The 13,798-nt window shown below is 44.9% G+C and overlaps 1 protein-coding gene across 3 annotated transcripts in view; it reads right to left on the bottom strand.

The window, feature by feature from the left end:
- The window catches only part of KCNMA1 (potassium calcium-activated channel subfamily M alpha 1), a 748,255-nt gene that overhangs the window by 204,544 nt on the left and 529,913 nt on the right, over window positions 1-13,798 (bottom strand). For all 3 annotated transcript variants that reach the window (XM_060111611.1, XM_060111630.1, XM_060111620.1), the window contains exons 10-12: window positions 4,578-4,688; window positions 1,941-2,046; window positions 124-206 (exon numbers count right to left, since the gene is read on the bottom strand). In XM_060111611.1, coding sequence (XP_059967594.1) covers window positions 124-206; window positions 1,941-2,046; window positions 4,578-4,688 — 300 coding nt within the window. The remainder of the gene's footprint in view (window positions 1-123; window positions 207-1,940; window positions 2,047-4,577; window positions 4,689-13,798) is intronic.

The raw sequence follows: 13,798 nt of genomic DNA, 5'->3' as shown, positions 1-13,798 counted from the left end.
AGTTGTAGGGTGGCTAATGAGGAAAGAAGGTCCCACAGAGACAGTGCTCTGCAGAGGACCCAACAGGAGAGCAAGTGGCCAGACAGCACCCAGCCCAGAGCCTTCCCGCCTCCCCAAGGTTACCTCATGATGTTGGAGGCATCTTCAGCATCGGGGTCTGCGCAGTACTTATTGGCAAGGATTAGGCACGCATCTGCTGACTCTATCTAAGACACCAAAAGGAAAATCACAGAACACAAACATATAAATAGCCATGCTTGGTTGCAGTCTCTCTCTGTTGACGGCTCTGGGGGAACCTGGTGCTTTGCAAGGAAAGAAGAAAACAGTAATTCTGAGAGATTATAGTTTTTGTCAAAAGTGTAGGTTGCAAGCTCTTGTTATGATATAAACATTTCATCTTGTCGCTGTTGGAGGGGACAATGTGTACCTTGGTAACTACACTTCTCATTCTGCATAGCCTTTTACACGTAAGCTTTCTGGATTTCTTGAGATAATAATTAATTAAGCCTTTCGGTCCCCTCTCCACCTCCTTTCCCCACCATCTGCACCATCATCCTAACTTTTCCAGTCAGGAAATGGCGTTAGGTGGGCTAAACCTCTTCTCTCAGGCTACCAAGTTAACTGAGTCACTGGGGATTCAGAAATTTAGACTCCAAAGTCCTTCACCTAACCTTTTTTCACATCTTAACCATGGCATAAGAGGACATGAGAGCCCTAACTCAGATAACAGCTCAGTACTATTTAGTATTCAATTAGCATTCAGATATTCAAAAGACAACAAATCTACGTGTATGAAATGATGTTACAGATGACCTCGAAATACAACCTACTGACTTTTCTAAACATGTGCCAACAGAGACTTATTCCTTTGAGGGGATGAGGAGTTATGCAAAGAATTGCTTGCATCTAAATCAGGTCCATGGACAATAACTGTTTTCCCCAAGTTCCCATAAGATTCCACATTAGACATAATTTGGATCAGGTCTGGATAATATTAACAGGACTCTGTAAGCATAAGAATTCCCATTCTGGCTCAGGTCTGTCCTACTTGGGATGTTATACTTATAAAAGACCATTCTTGCATTTGGTGGGAGGCCATGGTTTCCTCCATGGTATGTCACAAATTGTCTCTAGTTTTCTTTCTTTCATAAAGTAAAGAATTTACCCAAATCCTTTTGGCTTGTTCACGTTTGCCAATTACATTATTTACTGCATTATGTGGTGACCACAGTAAGCATTTAGATGTCAGTGGATTCAAAATATTAATCTATCTCCACTGGCGTGCAAAGATTGAACGTGCTTACAAAATCTATGTGAAATGAGTAAAGTAGCATATGCCATTTTGCTGTATCCCTTTCCCTTATAAGCCTTAGGTGTGCTTTATAAGAAGAGTCTAACTTAGTAGGTTCTAGAAAGAAAGATGAGCCCATTACCAAGTGCTATCAGATTCCCGAGTGTTTAGTTTTGCACCTTTAGTCCTTGGTGAGGAAAAAAGGAAGCTCAAAATGTGTTACGGCTTGGGTAAACTTTATTTTATAGTGTATCCTTAATGTTTCTTTCTGATGTAAATAACAGATTTCAGAGTTACACTGAGTCCAATTTAAGTATTCATAATGGAAATTACTTGATTGTTATGTTATATATTGAGTCCATACAACTGGTCTACTTCCTTTAGCAGTGCTGATATTGAGGCAACCAGTGATGTCTAGCATGTTATGTACAACAAGTCTACATGTAGAATGCTTAACACGTGGTCCACCATGTGCCAGCAGAACAAAGTCCTGAGATCAGTACAAGGGTGACACCAAGGTTGGTGGTATCTGATTTATCTCATTAGGGGTATGGAGGTGACTCTTGGCCACCCTGGGACGCATGTCCCTTCACCACAGAGTCACACGCCCCAGATGGAGTAAAAGCAGAGGTCACTTCTTCCTTCTTACCTTGACTCTCGCAAGATCGTGTGGATTGAGGACTGAACCCTGGTAAAATTCCACCTGAGTAAAATGTCGTTTGAACAGAGCTTCAAGCTCCAGGTTAGGGGAAATGCTGGGCAGGGAGAGAAAAAACAGCCATTAATATAACAGACTCGGGTATTCAGCCTCCATGACCTCCCTTCCCTCCAATTTTCACAGAGAGAGACATGGGAAAAAGGTTTTCACCTTCAACGCAGCCCCCTTTCTGGCCATAAATAAGAGGCTCACACTCAAGAGAAGTAAAACCCAAGCCCAAGTGAAAACCAAAACCAGTACGAAGTTAAAATGAAGAGGTTCATAACCTTTACAGAGTCTGAGACCTATGGGGCAAAATGTCTTCAACTTCATGATGAATGGAATCCCTATTTTATGAATGGAGAAACTGAGGCTGTGACATCAGGGATTAGCCAAAAGTCTTCCTGGCAGAGTCTCCTGCTGTGCCTTCCATCAAAACCCTTTTCCCTGCTTCTCCACCTCATGGACTTTTCACTCCCCAGGGCCTGGATCAGAAAAACGTCACTTCTGAGCAGCCGTGCACAGAGCTAACCCACTCTCAGTATCGTTCTTGATTCAGCAATGTACACTATTCAACACTCGTGGTGCTGAGCTACACAGCCGTCTTTCCCATTGCAGGGCAAGGATTAAAACATTGGTTGACCTGTTCATTCATTTATTATTTCTGCAGAGATGAAAAATACCTACTCTCTGTTAGGTACTGTGCCTACTAGGTGCCAAGAACCTACTAGGTGCCAAGGACTGAGTTAATCAACCCTTGCCTGACATTTATGTAGTACTCAGTCATGATAATAACCGCTAATGTTCCTGAGCATTTACTATGTGGCAGCCACCATCCTAAGCACTTGACAAGTATTAACTCATTTAAACCTCAAAACAACTCTACAGGAAGGTATGTTATTAACCCAAAGCTTTGAGAGGTTAATTAACTGGGCCATGGACGACAAGGCTGACACTGATAGATGCTGGGGACACAAAGGTGAATCCTAGCAACTGAAGCAGTAACAGCCAGCTTGTTGACTCAGACTAAAGCAGTGGGTGAGAGAAAAGCAGCTGCCTGTACAAATCCAACCAGTCTTCCAGATCCATGACAAGTCGGTCCTCCTTCAGGAAGCCTGCCTGCCCTGGAAATACAAGGAGTGGTGGTCTCTCCCTGATACAGATGCCCCGTGTGATTCTGCCACTTGATTAAACTGACATCAGTCCGTTACTAGATGATCCATGTTGTGCTCCAATTGCTGCACATGTGCTCATCTTGAACTGCCAAACCAAGATGAGGGCAGAACCTATACACTATACTTGTCTTGAACCTTCCAAATGCTCAGCAGAGGATGAGCCCCACAGCTGGCCATCGGTGGCTAAGCAGTTAATTGGATCTGTGGGTTCTGCTCCTGTGCCCATGGCCTGGCTGGTGTTTTCAGAACTTGGATAAGTCAGTGCTAAGAAGAAAAATGCTGGTGCTCAGACATGGTCAGTTTCATATTCACAAATGCTGAAAGGAAGGAGATGCCTTGGATAGCTACAGGAAAGTCAACCTCGGTGGGATCTCAGAGCAGGACTGAGTCCTGGGTGGTCAACCCCACATGGAGCCAACACCAACATGTGAGCTTTGTCCCTTGGCAACATGGGGCTAAGACTGGCCCCCATGATAGCCCCATCTCCATAAAAGAAGAGGGTGCCACCCACGTCAACATGCCTGTATCCCCCAACTCTCCATCCCTGTTATGGACTACCTTTTACCTAAAAGGGGATCAGGCAAAGAACTTGCTTTCCTCACCTGTAAAACAAACTTGATAAGACCTACCTCCTAAGTACATTGGGCAGCCGAATGTACTTTCTCTCTCATGATGACAGCTAACATTTATTGAGCACTTACTGTGTGCCTGATTCTGCTCTGTATACTTGGAATGGATTACTTCTTTTCATTCTCAAAATAGCCCAGGAAACCATTGTGATCTCCCCATCTTATGGATGTGGAAACTGAGGCCCAGGGAGGTGAACTTGTTCAGTACTTGGTTGAGTCAGGATTCAGATTGTACTCTGAGTCAAGCATGTACTCTTACTCCCTCTGTTGATTTCAGGAGAGGCTGTGGTGACCCGCACCGTGTCCTACACTGCAGGTTCCTAGGAACGACAGTTGTTGTTATCACTGTTGCTATTACCCTGTACCCTGCTTCCTCTTATGTCTCTGTCTTGCTTGGTCACTATGTCAGTCCTCCACTCATAAGGAATCTACACCATACAGCTAATCATCCACACCAGACACTGTGGACACACCTGGATCGCACAGATCCAGACAGCTGAGGGGACAGTAATGACGTGTTTGACCCATAATGAACCCCACCGTTACTTGTCAGAATTGCTTCCACAGAGACAGATACTGCTCTTATTCACTGAACAAGTGCATTGCTTCCTTTCCATCGGTTCCAGAACATCCTCTCCAATGAGCCCAGCAGGGATTGTGGCTGATTCAACTCTGCCCTGCCCCCCGAATGCCGCCCTCACATCACCCCTCCTACAGACACTTGAGGAGTCCCCCTAGAGGTGCCTGGCTGGGTGGAGGGTCTAGAAACAGCAGGGGCCTCTTACTTGTGAAGAAAGACAATCTCCACGTTGACATCATCCCGGTCCTTGTGCAGAAAGTCCTTCAGGAAGTTGGAAACGCTCTCCAGGGTGATGTGTCCACAGACCACAATGTGCCTGGATGGGAGAGGCCAGTTAGATGAGGCAAAGCCCAGCGATTCCCCGGCACCCACCCGCGGCCAGACAGAGGAAGCGCGCAGCTGCAGGGAAGCATTCGTCTCTCCCAAGGAGGCTCAGTAAAGCCCAGTTCCCCTCCCCAGAGGGCAGTGAGGCAAAGCAGCGGGGCTGGAAGGTGCTCAGAGACTCTGACAGAAAAGCATATGGCTTCTCACCTGATGCTGCACAAAATCCTATTAAAAGCCCAGCCGTTCGGCCAAGTGGTTTTATGCATTTAACAATAAGTGACATTATGCTTGAGCTTAAATGCTGCATTATCAAGTCCCTTGCAGATTCACATCTCTCCCTTTCTGCCCACAAAGCGTCCTCCGGGATGATTTACCGAATGAGTCTTGGTTTATGACATAGAGCTTATCAGGTAATGAGATAACAAATCTTGTTGAAATGATGATTTTGTGTGTACGAAAGCGGACTTTTATCAGGGTGGCTAATGTGCAGCTTGACACATTATGGGCTCTGCTGGCCGTAAGCAGTAAAAAGGAAATTTTGCACTTTTCCGCCATAACTCCTCTGACAACGGGGGCAGGTAACACTTTACAGTAAGTGAGCATTACTCAGGACTAAATGGGGATGGGATACCTATGGAATCTGAGATCGTGCCGCAGGCAGGCTGTGCACCCCCGGACAGCTGCTTCCTTAGGGTGCCTGGGATTTCTATGAGAAACAAAGGAATTTACCTCAGGATGGGGAGAAAAGCTAGGAAGGGATGATGAAGATGGAATTGTCTGCCTTTATTTTGGGGTGGTTTGGACTTCTGTTTCTGGAGATGGTAACTCCCCCTGAGGAGATGAGCCCACCTTCCAGGGCTCCTGGAAGGAAGAACAGTCTCCCCAACATCTTTGGGCTCCTGGACCAATCTGACTTTGACACTGGGCTATCCTATGGCCACGTATACTTATTACATACGATGCTTAGTCAGGAGGACGCTCTTTGGTGCAAGAGTTACCCCCGTGACTGACTGTGGAGATAAAACCTGCTGGCTTCTACTAAAGAGACTGTAGCAAAAGGCTCAGCCCAGATCCCTGTGCCCCTCAGGCTGACAGTGACAGAGGCCGACTCCCTGGCTGGGCTGTGAGGCATGGGCAGGTGGTGAACGTGAAGCACGGTAATTTTGTGGGGAAATTTAGAATGGCCAGGCCCCTTGCACTTCATAATTGCTCTGTGCACATTCCAATAAGGCAGAAAAGCTCATTGGCTGGAGGCGGCTCCTAAGAGAAGGCAGTGATGATTGCTTATGCGATGTTCCTTTAGATGCCATTACAAGAGCCTGCCCTTTTCCGTGTAATTTGGTGCTTGATTAAGTATGTGAGAATAATGCAGTAAACTCATTGGTGAAAGGATAATGATGCAGAACAAAGAGTAAATCAATAATATGCATGATGCACTTAATAATATCACCATTATGGACTGTTATTGTTACGGTGCTGCACTTAGCGAGCGGGCAAGTGGAGGCCCTTGGAGGGGGGATTGTGGAATGTCAATGGGCTCCCTCAGAAGAGACGTTTTAATATAATCACTCTGTTCTCAAGCCAGTACCTACTAGGTTAAGGGAGGTCCCTTGGCCACTGATTCAAATTTCATGCCCCCAAACCCATATGACTAACCTCCTTCTGAGACACACAGTATGTATGTCAGAATACACGATGTAAGTTGAACAACCGGACTATAAACATTTTCATCAGGTCATATCTTAAACTGTTTCTTGTGGCGAACGTGCATTTATATGGACAAAACAGGCTGCCAGGGAATATGCATGTTCTGAATAAGACTTCTGATTTTGAACTTGCCAAGTATGTTCAGAAAGTGGTTGAGAAACAGTATCTCCCTCCTGATATCTGACCTCTGCACAGATGACAGTGGGGCTGTTTGGGGGCAAGTCTAGTGCTTTCTGCTTACAAACTTCCATCGTTGAGAACAAGGCCAGCATGAATCCAATGTATGGGCACCTCTGCAGGACAGATACGTGACTGGAACTCTTCCCGAAAGTAAGCCAGATTTCATTCCCTGCTCTGCTACCAAGGATGTGTGTGATCCTGGGCAAGCTACTTATCCCCATTCAATTGAAGAGGGAGCTGAGAGGTTAATACTACCCATCCAGCCTCCTGCACCAAGCATTGCAAAGCTCAAAGTTCTATACCAGCATAAGCCTGGTTATCATTCAGAGCTAGAGTCAAATCAATGATAGGTCCAGGGAAATGCCAGAACGTTCAACCTTCCTATCCTGTACGCAAAGAACTGAATGAACATCTGCCAGCATTCCCTTTTCCTCTTCTGAGCTCATTCATCTCCAGGACAGATGTGTGGGAAGCAGAGGGGAAGGAGATGAGTCCACCCTCTTACCCTTGAATCAAAGATTCAGCCAGCTGATTTATTCAGCCTTAGAAAGAGACAGGGTTCTCTTAGCTGAAAATGTGCTGGGTACATATAAAATATATTCCAATGCCATCAATATTATCCCTTAAGCCTTTAATTAGCTTTCATGTCTCTTAAGAAGTAGACAAATGTTGGCAGGAGAGGGGAGAAAAAAAAGGATTGACTTTTCTAATTTGGTGCTAGCTGTCCAATACCATTCCAGACAATTGAAAATATATATCTTTAAGCTACAGCATGATTTCTGAGGTGGAGAGCAGTCTTTATCAAAAAGGAAGAAAAAAAATCTTCCTTCAACATAATTGGTATTTTTGCTCAGAAAAAGCGAGAGTGATTGAAAGCAGATTGCCTTTTTGCCCAAGAAGAGTTATTAAGTACACTATCATGGCAACCTTGGAGAACCCATATTGTTCCAATCTGTCCTCTATCTGATTTGAAGATTTATGGCTTCCTCCTTTTGTGCCAATAATCATTTCCCTCCATTTTGTTTTCCATACAGTGGAAGCTATCAAGGAGCCCACATATTGAAAATGTTTGAATGCAGTTAGAATAGATGGATGGAGAGAAGCTGCCTCTCTAAATCAGCATCTGCATGAGAAGATCTGCTCCCACCAGCCCATATCTGAGGGAGCACTAGGGGCCCTGCAGGAGTGCAAGGGATGGATGGTGAAAGGGGAAATGTTATTTTCCAGAAATATTTTCAGGACTTTTGAAAATTCCGTGGGCAATAGTTTGAAGAAAGCTCTTATTGCTGGGAGAAGAGAAGCAGAATTTCTCACATCTTCAGTGATTGAAACTATAATTGAAAATACTCGAAGACTGAGAGCAGGGTGTGCTCTCCTTGGAAGCAGAGTGATGGTTGTTCACGGTGCATGATTTGAGAAATGCCAAAAAGATCTGCATCTAAGATTCTCTCTGTCGGGTTCCTTGACACCTACAAATCTACCATGTGAGATTCATACTTTGATAGCCCTGTGGTAACTCAGCTCAGACACTAAATAACCAAATAGTCTTGGGCAAGGTACCAATTCTGCATTTTACAACTATAATGTCAGAGTCTCTGAGGGGCTGGAGCTAGTACCTGATTCATGAGGTTATCTTGAGGATTTATTTAAACAGATAATACATGGAAAGGGCCTAGTAAAGAGTCTGGGCCATTTTAAGAATGATTAAATGGTAGGAGTCATGTGATATCTGTACATCAGGATGTAACAGATATAAAGTGCTCTATGGCTCCTGGAGTCTCTCTCACCTGATCCTCAAACAACCCTGTGTTGCTACTATCTGTATCTTTTCAAATAACCTCTCTGAACCTCAATTTCCTTAAGTCATGTGCCTGACGTCCCACAGCAGGTAAAGTGACTTGCCCGGCATATGATCCAGGTCTCAGCCTCTAACTCTCACAAAGACACAGGTGATGAAATGGAGAGAGCAGAGGTTTGGGTATTTCAGCTTCTGCTCCTTCACGACAGACAGGGCTGGGCCAACAAAAGGTCCTCTCAGACACATGGTGGAGGAGACGTCGGAGGGTCCTCCCTGGGCCAGGAGAGAGGCCCTCACTTAAAGCATCACCACTTTGTGGTATCACTAGATTCTAGCTGCGTCTAATCAGCCAGGCCAGCAAGCTCAAGACAGCAAAGGCTGAGTGACAACAAACTCTAAACCAACTTTTTAACTGAAGCCACCCAATTTGGCAAGACAAAGGGCTGCAAGGTGATATAAATGTCCATTTTAGACACTCTATGCCATGTCCAGCCCAAGGGTCCAGAAGATAACAAAAAGCTAAAAGATTCACTGACAACAGAGAATATTTAGGAAAGTTAGCTATGAAGGGCTCTAACATTCTTCCCATCTGTGGCTCTGGACTTGAACTTTTTTAGACTACCAGCAATCTTAATGATGGCTGTCTACAGGGCCTGGCCACTCAGTTTGTGAAGATGGCCAACAAACCTAAATCATTAACCATTTCTGATGTGATGGTCTTTCTGGTTTTTAAAGTTCTCTCAAGTCCTGTGAACAACTCTTTCTTGGGATAAACTAATTTTAATGGCTTGGATTAAAAGATCCAACTCAGATACGTGAGGAACCATCTTAAATGCCAAAATAGTAGCCGATGGCATTTTGTGGGAAGGAGTTACTCATCCAATGTAAGCAAGCATGCCTGGTTTGGGTAAGGGCCAGAAACATGGGATGGATTGGATTAGGAGTGGGTAACCCTAGTGTTCCATGGAGCAGGCTTGGCATCAAGGGGCTTGAGTGTGACTTAATCAGAAGAAGAATAATGCTTGACTATTACAAACTCTATCAGCTTCACCAGAAAGCTGCCAGTTGCTTATTTCATGGGTACGTCTTCACTAAATACACATTGGTGTGCCCCTCCCATCATTAACCATCTCCACTTCCAGAAGGAAATCCTGCACATTATCCTCAATCTGTCTACACCCTTCTTGGAGATGAGTCAGGAATGCCAGAATGCCCCAGTTGAGTTGGAACTTCAGTTTCAGAACTCAATTCCACTGATGTCTGTCAGAATGGATCACTTAGGGGACCTGACTTACGGCAGGAGGCATAAGAGGACAGAGTGGGGTCTCCCAGACAAAGCTTCCCCGGGTTCCAGCAAATGAGGCATCCAGAGATCCACTGAGGTGGAGTGTAGCTCAATGAGAACTAATATCTACACACTTTAAAAAAGACTCCGGTAATGTTTCTTAAAGCCACTGGCCTTTGAAAAAGTGACAATGATAGGCTTCCTTCCATGTTCTCACGTTTTTCTTAGTCTCAGGACGGCCCCTGGTGTATGTTTAGTCTAGTGCCTGCATTATTTTGATATGGAAACAGAGGTCCAGAGATCAGTGCAAGGTGAATGCCGGAGCATGGGCAGACCTACCCCCTCGGTTTGATGTCTTCTAAACTGAAGCAGCTGGTGCCCCTGAAAGGAGCCTGGGCTAGGAATCAGGAGACTGGGGTGGGGGGTGGGTGGGGGGTTGTCCTGTGTGACCCAGGGCCAGTCACTAGAAAATGAAAAGACCCAGACTGACGGGGCTGCACCACAGATGCTGCTGAATCCTCTCTCGGCGTTCCAGTTCTCTGTCCCCACCCTAATCCATGCCATCCTATCTTCTCTAGACATCTGCAATAGCTTCCTAATTCAGTCTCCTGTTTACTTCCCTCCCCCGCCAGAAAAAGCTAAAGAGTGAGGACTGAGGCAAATTTGACTGCATCACGTCCCACGAGGGCAGGGAGGTCTCAGATCTCTCTTTAGCTGAGCCTCACTCTAGGAAGACAGTGTAAAATGCACAGCTCTGGGCTGTTTATTTTTAAAGATACTATATCCATCTTTACTGGAACAAGTATAAAGAACTTAAAAAACCCATAGCTATCCTGTCACAATAAATCATACAGAGTAAATTGAAAATCCTATACAGCTTTCCCTGAATACATTGCGCTCACTTTGTCAAAGAGGTAGATGAAATGTGGCATATATTGATCTAGATGCCTCTGTAAAACTATAATATTTATATCAAATACATATGCTAGAATCTTGTCTGTCCCTCTGCTGAGCCTTCTAATCATGCTTTCCTCGTCCTACCTCTCACTCCCAGTGCCTCCCACTATTGGAAATTGTATCTGATGGGAATGCATGTTAAGAAGGACCTGTCAACGGAATTCGACAGCATTTTATCACATAGAAAGCAGGGCAGGGGTGACAAAAGACCCCACGACCCAAATCACACAGTGGTCCGTACTCAAAGTTCATGCTGTCCCTCCTAGGTTGAACTGAAGCCATTCAGGGTCTACATAACTCTCTCTCCAAGACTCTGTCTCTCATGCAAGCTGAGACTCAAAGGAAGATTCTGGGCTTTACATTCGGTCTCACCTGGTAGTGCTTTTTGTGCCTGCTTCATCAGGCAGCTTCCCCTGATTTGGGGCATGTCCTTTAGAGCAACTGTTACCCAGGTTTTCCCTTAAGGCTCATGACCCCACTGCCCAAAGGAAGAAGGTTAATCCTAATCCTGCCTTCCCACTGCTGCTGGTACCAAGAGCCCGTCCCAAAGGAACTGCCTTCCACGTGGGGCAATCATCGTCAGCAAACAAAAGCTAACTCCAGGCTGTGTGGGCCCCGTCCTTCCATGCCACCCTGAGGCCTAGCTCAAGACCCCCAAAACTTGCTGGGCTTTCAAGAACTGTCTATTGACCAATGGAACAGCTGGTGAAGTGTGCCTGGCTTGGACACCCTATGTCATAGGAAATGTAGAAGAAATTTTAGTTAGTTAACTGCAAGCCTGCAGATCATTGGCTGATTCTGCCACCTCCGATCTACCACCGTGCCTCGTTTGTGAGAGGACAGTCCATGTAAAGAGGACAAAAATGAAAACAAAACAATTGTGAGCATGTATGGAGCTCATGATCCCCAACCCTGGTTTTAACTATTTCCTGTTAAAACAGATGAAGAAACAAAAGCAAGCCAACAACAACAACAAAAACAAAACCAAGGAGGTTTGGAGATAATTGTCTACCCAGGGCCCACATCTAGTACCTTGCTAATTGCAAAGGAAGAAAATGTCTTTTCCCTCCTAGTGAGGAAGAGAATAAAGTAATCATCTTATCCAGCTGTCAATAGAGCTGTGCTGGAGGAGAAACAGCTGTTTAGCTGTTTCCCTAACAGATCCCAACAGTGCAGCAAAGGCACCTCTGTAAAACAGAGCCCCAAGGTCAGAGGACAGACTACTGATAGCCCCAACGGAGAACACTGGGACGTCCTGACAAGACCAGAGCTTTCTGCATGAAGAGAGTATATCTCATCCTATGCAGACAGTCAGGACCTAAACCACACAGAAGGATCTGTATCTGCACCTCCACCACCCCAAGTCACAATTAGACCTCCATAATCACACCAGGCACGAGGAATGATCACACACCTTTTGTAGCTTGTTGCCTAAAAGCAACCTCAGTCCAAGTCTTAAAAATAAATACTGAGAACCTCAGAGCAGGAGACGTTGGCTGTATTTACCAGTCCAGCATGTACCTTCCTTTCAACAGCACTTCATTTTTTTGGAAAAATTAAAATAGTTTATATTTAAATTTAAATTTTAAAATGATGTCAAATTAAAGAGAGTTTAGGGTTTATAAATTAATTAATTTTTGATCTTTCCTCATTGGATTTGGCTATAGGAAGAGACTGCAGTTACCTAAATGTACAGATTCTTAAAATTAGGTGCTAGATATGTTTTGGACACACACACAGAAACACACAACTTTTTTTTTTTTTGACAATGTCTTCAAAGTACTTGCAAAGAAAAGTGCATTGATCAGGAAGGACCATGGTGAGGGCCCAGTGCTCTGGTTGTCCACAATGGTGTTCATGATAAGATTAAGCAAAAACCTAAACCTTGGCCTGGGGAAAGGATGGGGGGAGAGGTATGAGAAGAGGACATGCAGATAAGCTGCTTCTGCTGCTTGTGCATGTAATTAAGAAGCCGCCCCTCATCTGGAGCATGGGTTCTGTCCAACCTAAAGAACAGTACCTCATTTTAAATTTGGGGAACCACCCGTCCCCAATCCGATGTAGTCTTGGGACCTTTAACCATGGTTCCCTGCCCAAACTAGGCCAACCAGAGCTTTTCAATCTTAAATGAAGGGACACTAAGTTCACGGTGGGAACTGACTGATCCTGATGGTGAAACCCTGTAAGGACTTTCACTGAATTGCTGCCTGCTGGATCCTAGGGCTGCTCCTCTAGGTAATCTCTGTCCTTTCCGGGATCTTCAGCTTTCCTCTGAATGCCATAAGATACTCTAACCTCCCAAAAAGAAAATTCCTTTTCTGCGGAAGTCAGCAAGAATCAGTTTCTGTTGCCTATACCCAAAGAATCCTAACTGTAGCATTTGTTTACTTTAACTTTAGCTTCTCATTGAATTCTCACAATAACCCAGTATGCAGGTTTTATCACCACTATTTTGTTTTTCTTCTCCTCCTTCCTTCTTCATGGAAGAGGACTTATACAGCTTCTTAAGTAAGCAATTCCATAATTGCCCACTTCTCACAAATTACACGGGTTCTTCCTTGTGTCTCTCCCCAACACCCTCACTCCTCTGCGTTTTATCCATCCACTACTGCAGGGCTTGGTGGCCTTTGGCCACTTTTAAGTAAGCCAATCTTTCTTTGACCTGATTCTTCCTCTCCTAGGTGGTTCTCTGCTCTTACAGAGAAATCCAGGCACTGAACAGCACTTTTCTCTGTTCAGATCAGATCAGATTTGCCTGTTTCCACTTGGTAATGATGCTTCTGAACAGAGGCACCAAGAGAAGAGAGGATGAAGGCAAAAGTCAGCTACACCCTTTGGGGATGAAGGTGGAATAGAGGGAGAATGAATCCAGGCAAAGAAATGGTTTTTAATTTTGCCTTGTAGAGGGGAGGTATTCTAGCTCTGATGTGCAAAGTGAGTCGCACCTCTTTCCTGAACACCCCTGGTAAATAAGGCATCATGGCCCTAGAACATATGCTGCTGGGATTGACCCTCCCATAACAACCATCAAGTTGACACATCCTGGCCTCATTCTCCAGCCACACCCAAGGGTGTTGCCCCAGCTAGCATATGTTGCTAGCCATCCACTTTGAGTAGACCCCAACACATTAAGCCCCCATCTGTTACACACATAAGTACTGGGAGAATTCTACCA

This window comes from Mesoplodon densirostris, chromosome 1, assembly GCF_025265405.1.
Source record: "Mesoplodon densirostris isolate mMesDen1 chromosome 1, mMesDen1 primary haplotype, whole genome shotgun sequence".
NCBI lineage: Eukaryota > Metazoa > Chordata > Mammalia > Artiodactyla > Ziphiidae > Mesoplodon > Mesoplodon densirostris.
This window is presented reverse-complemented; position numbering and strand designations above follow the sequence as displayed.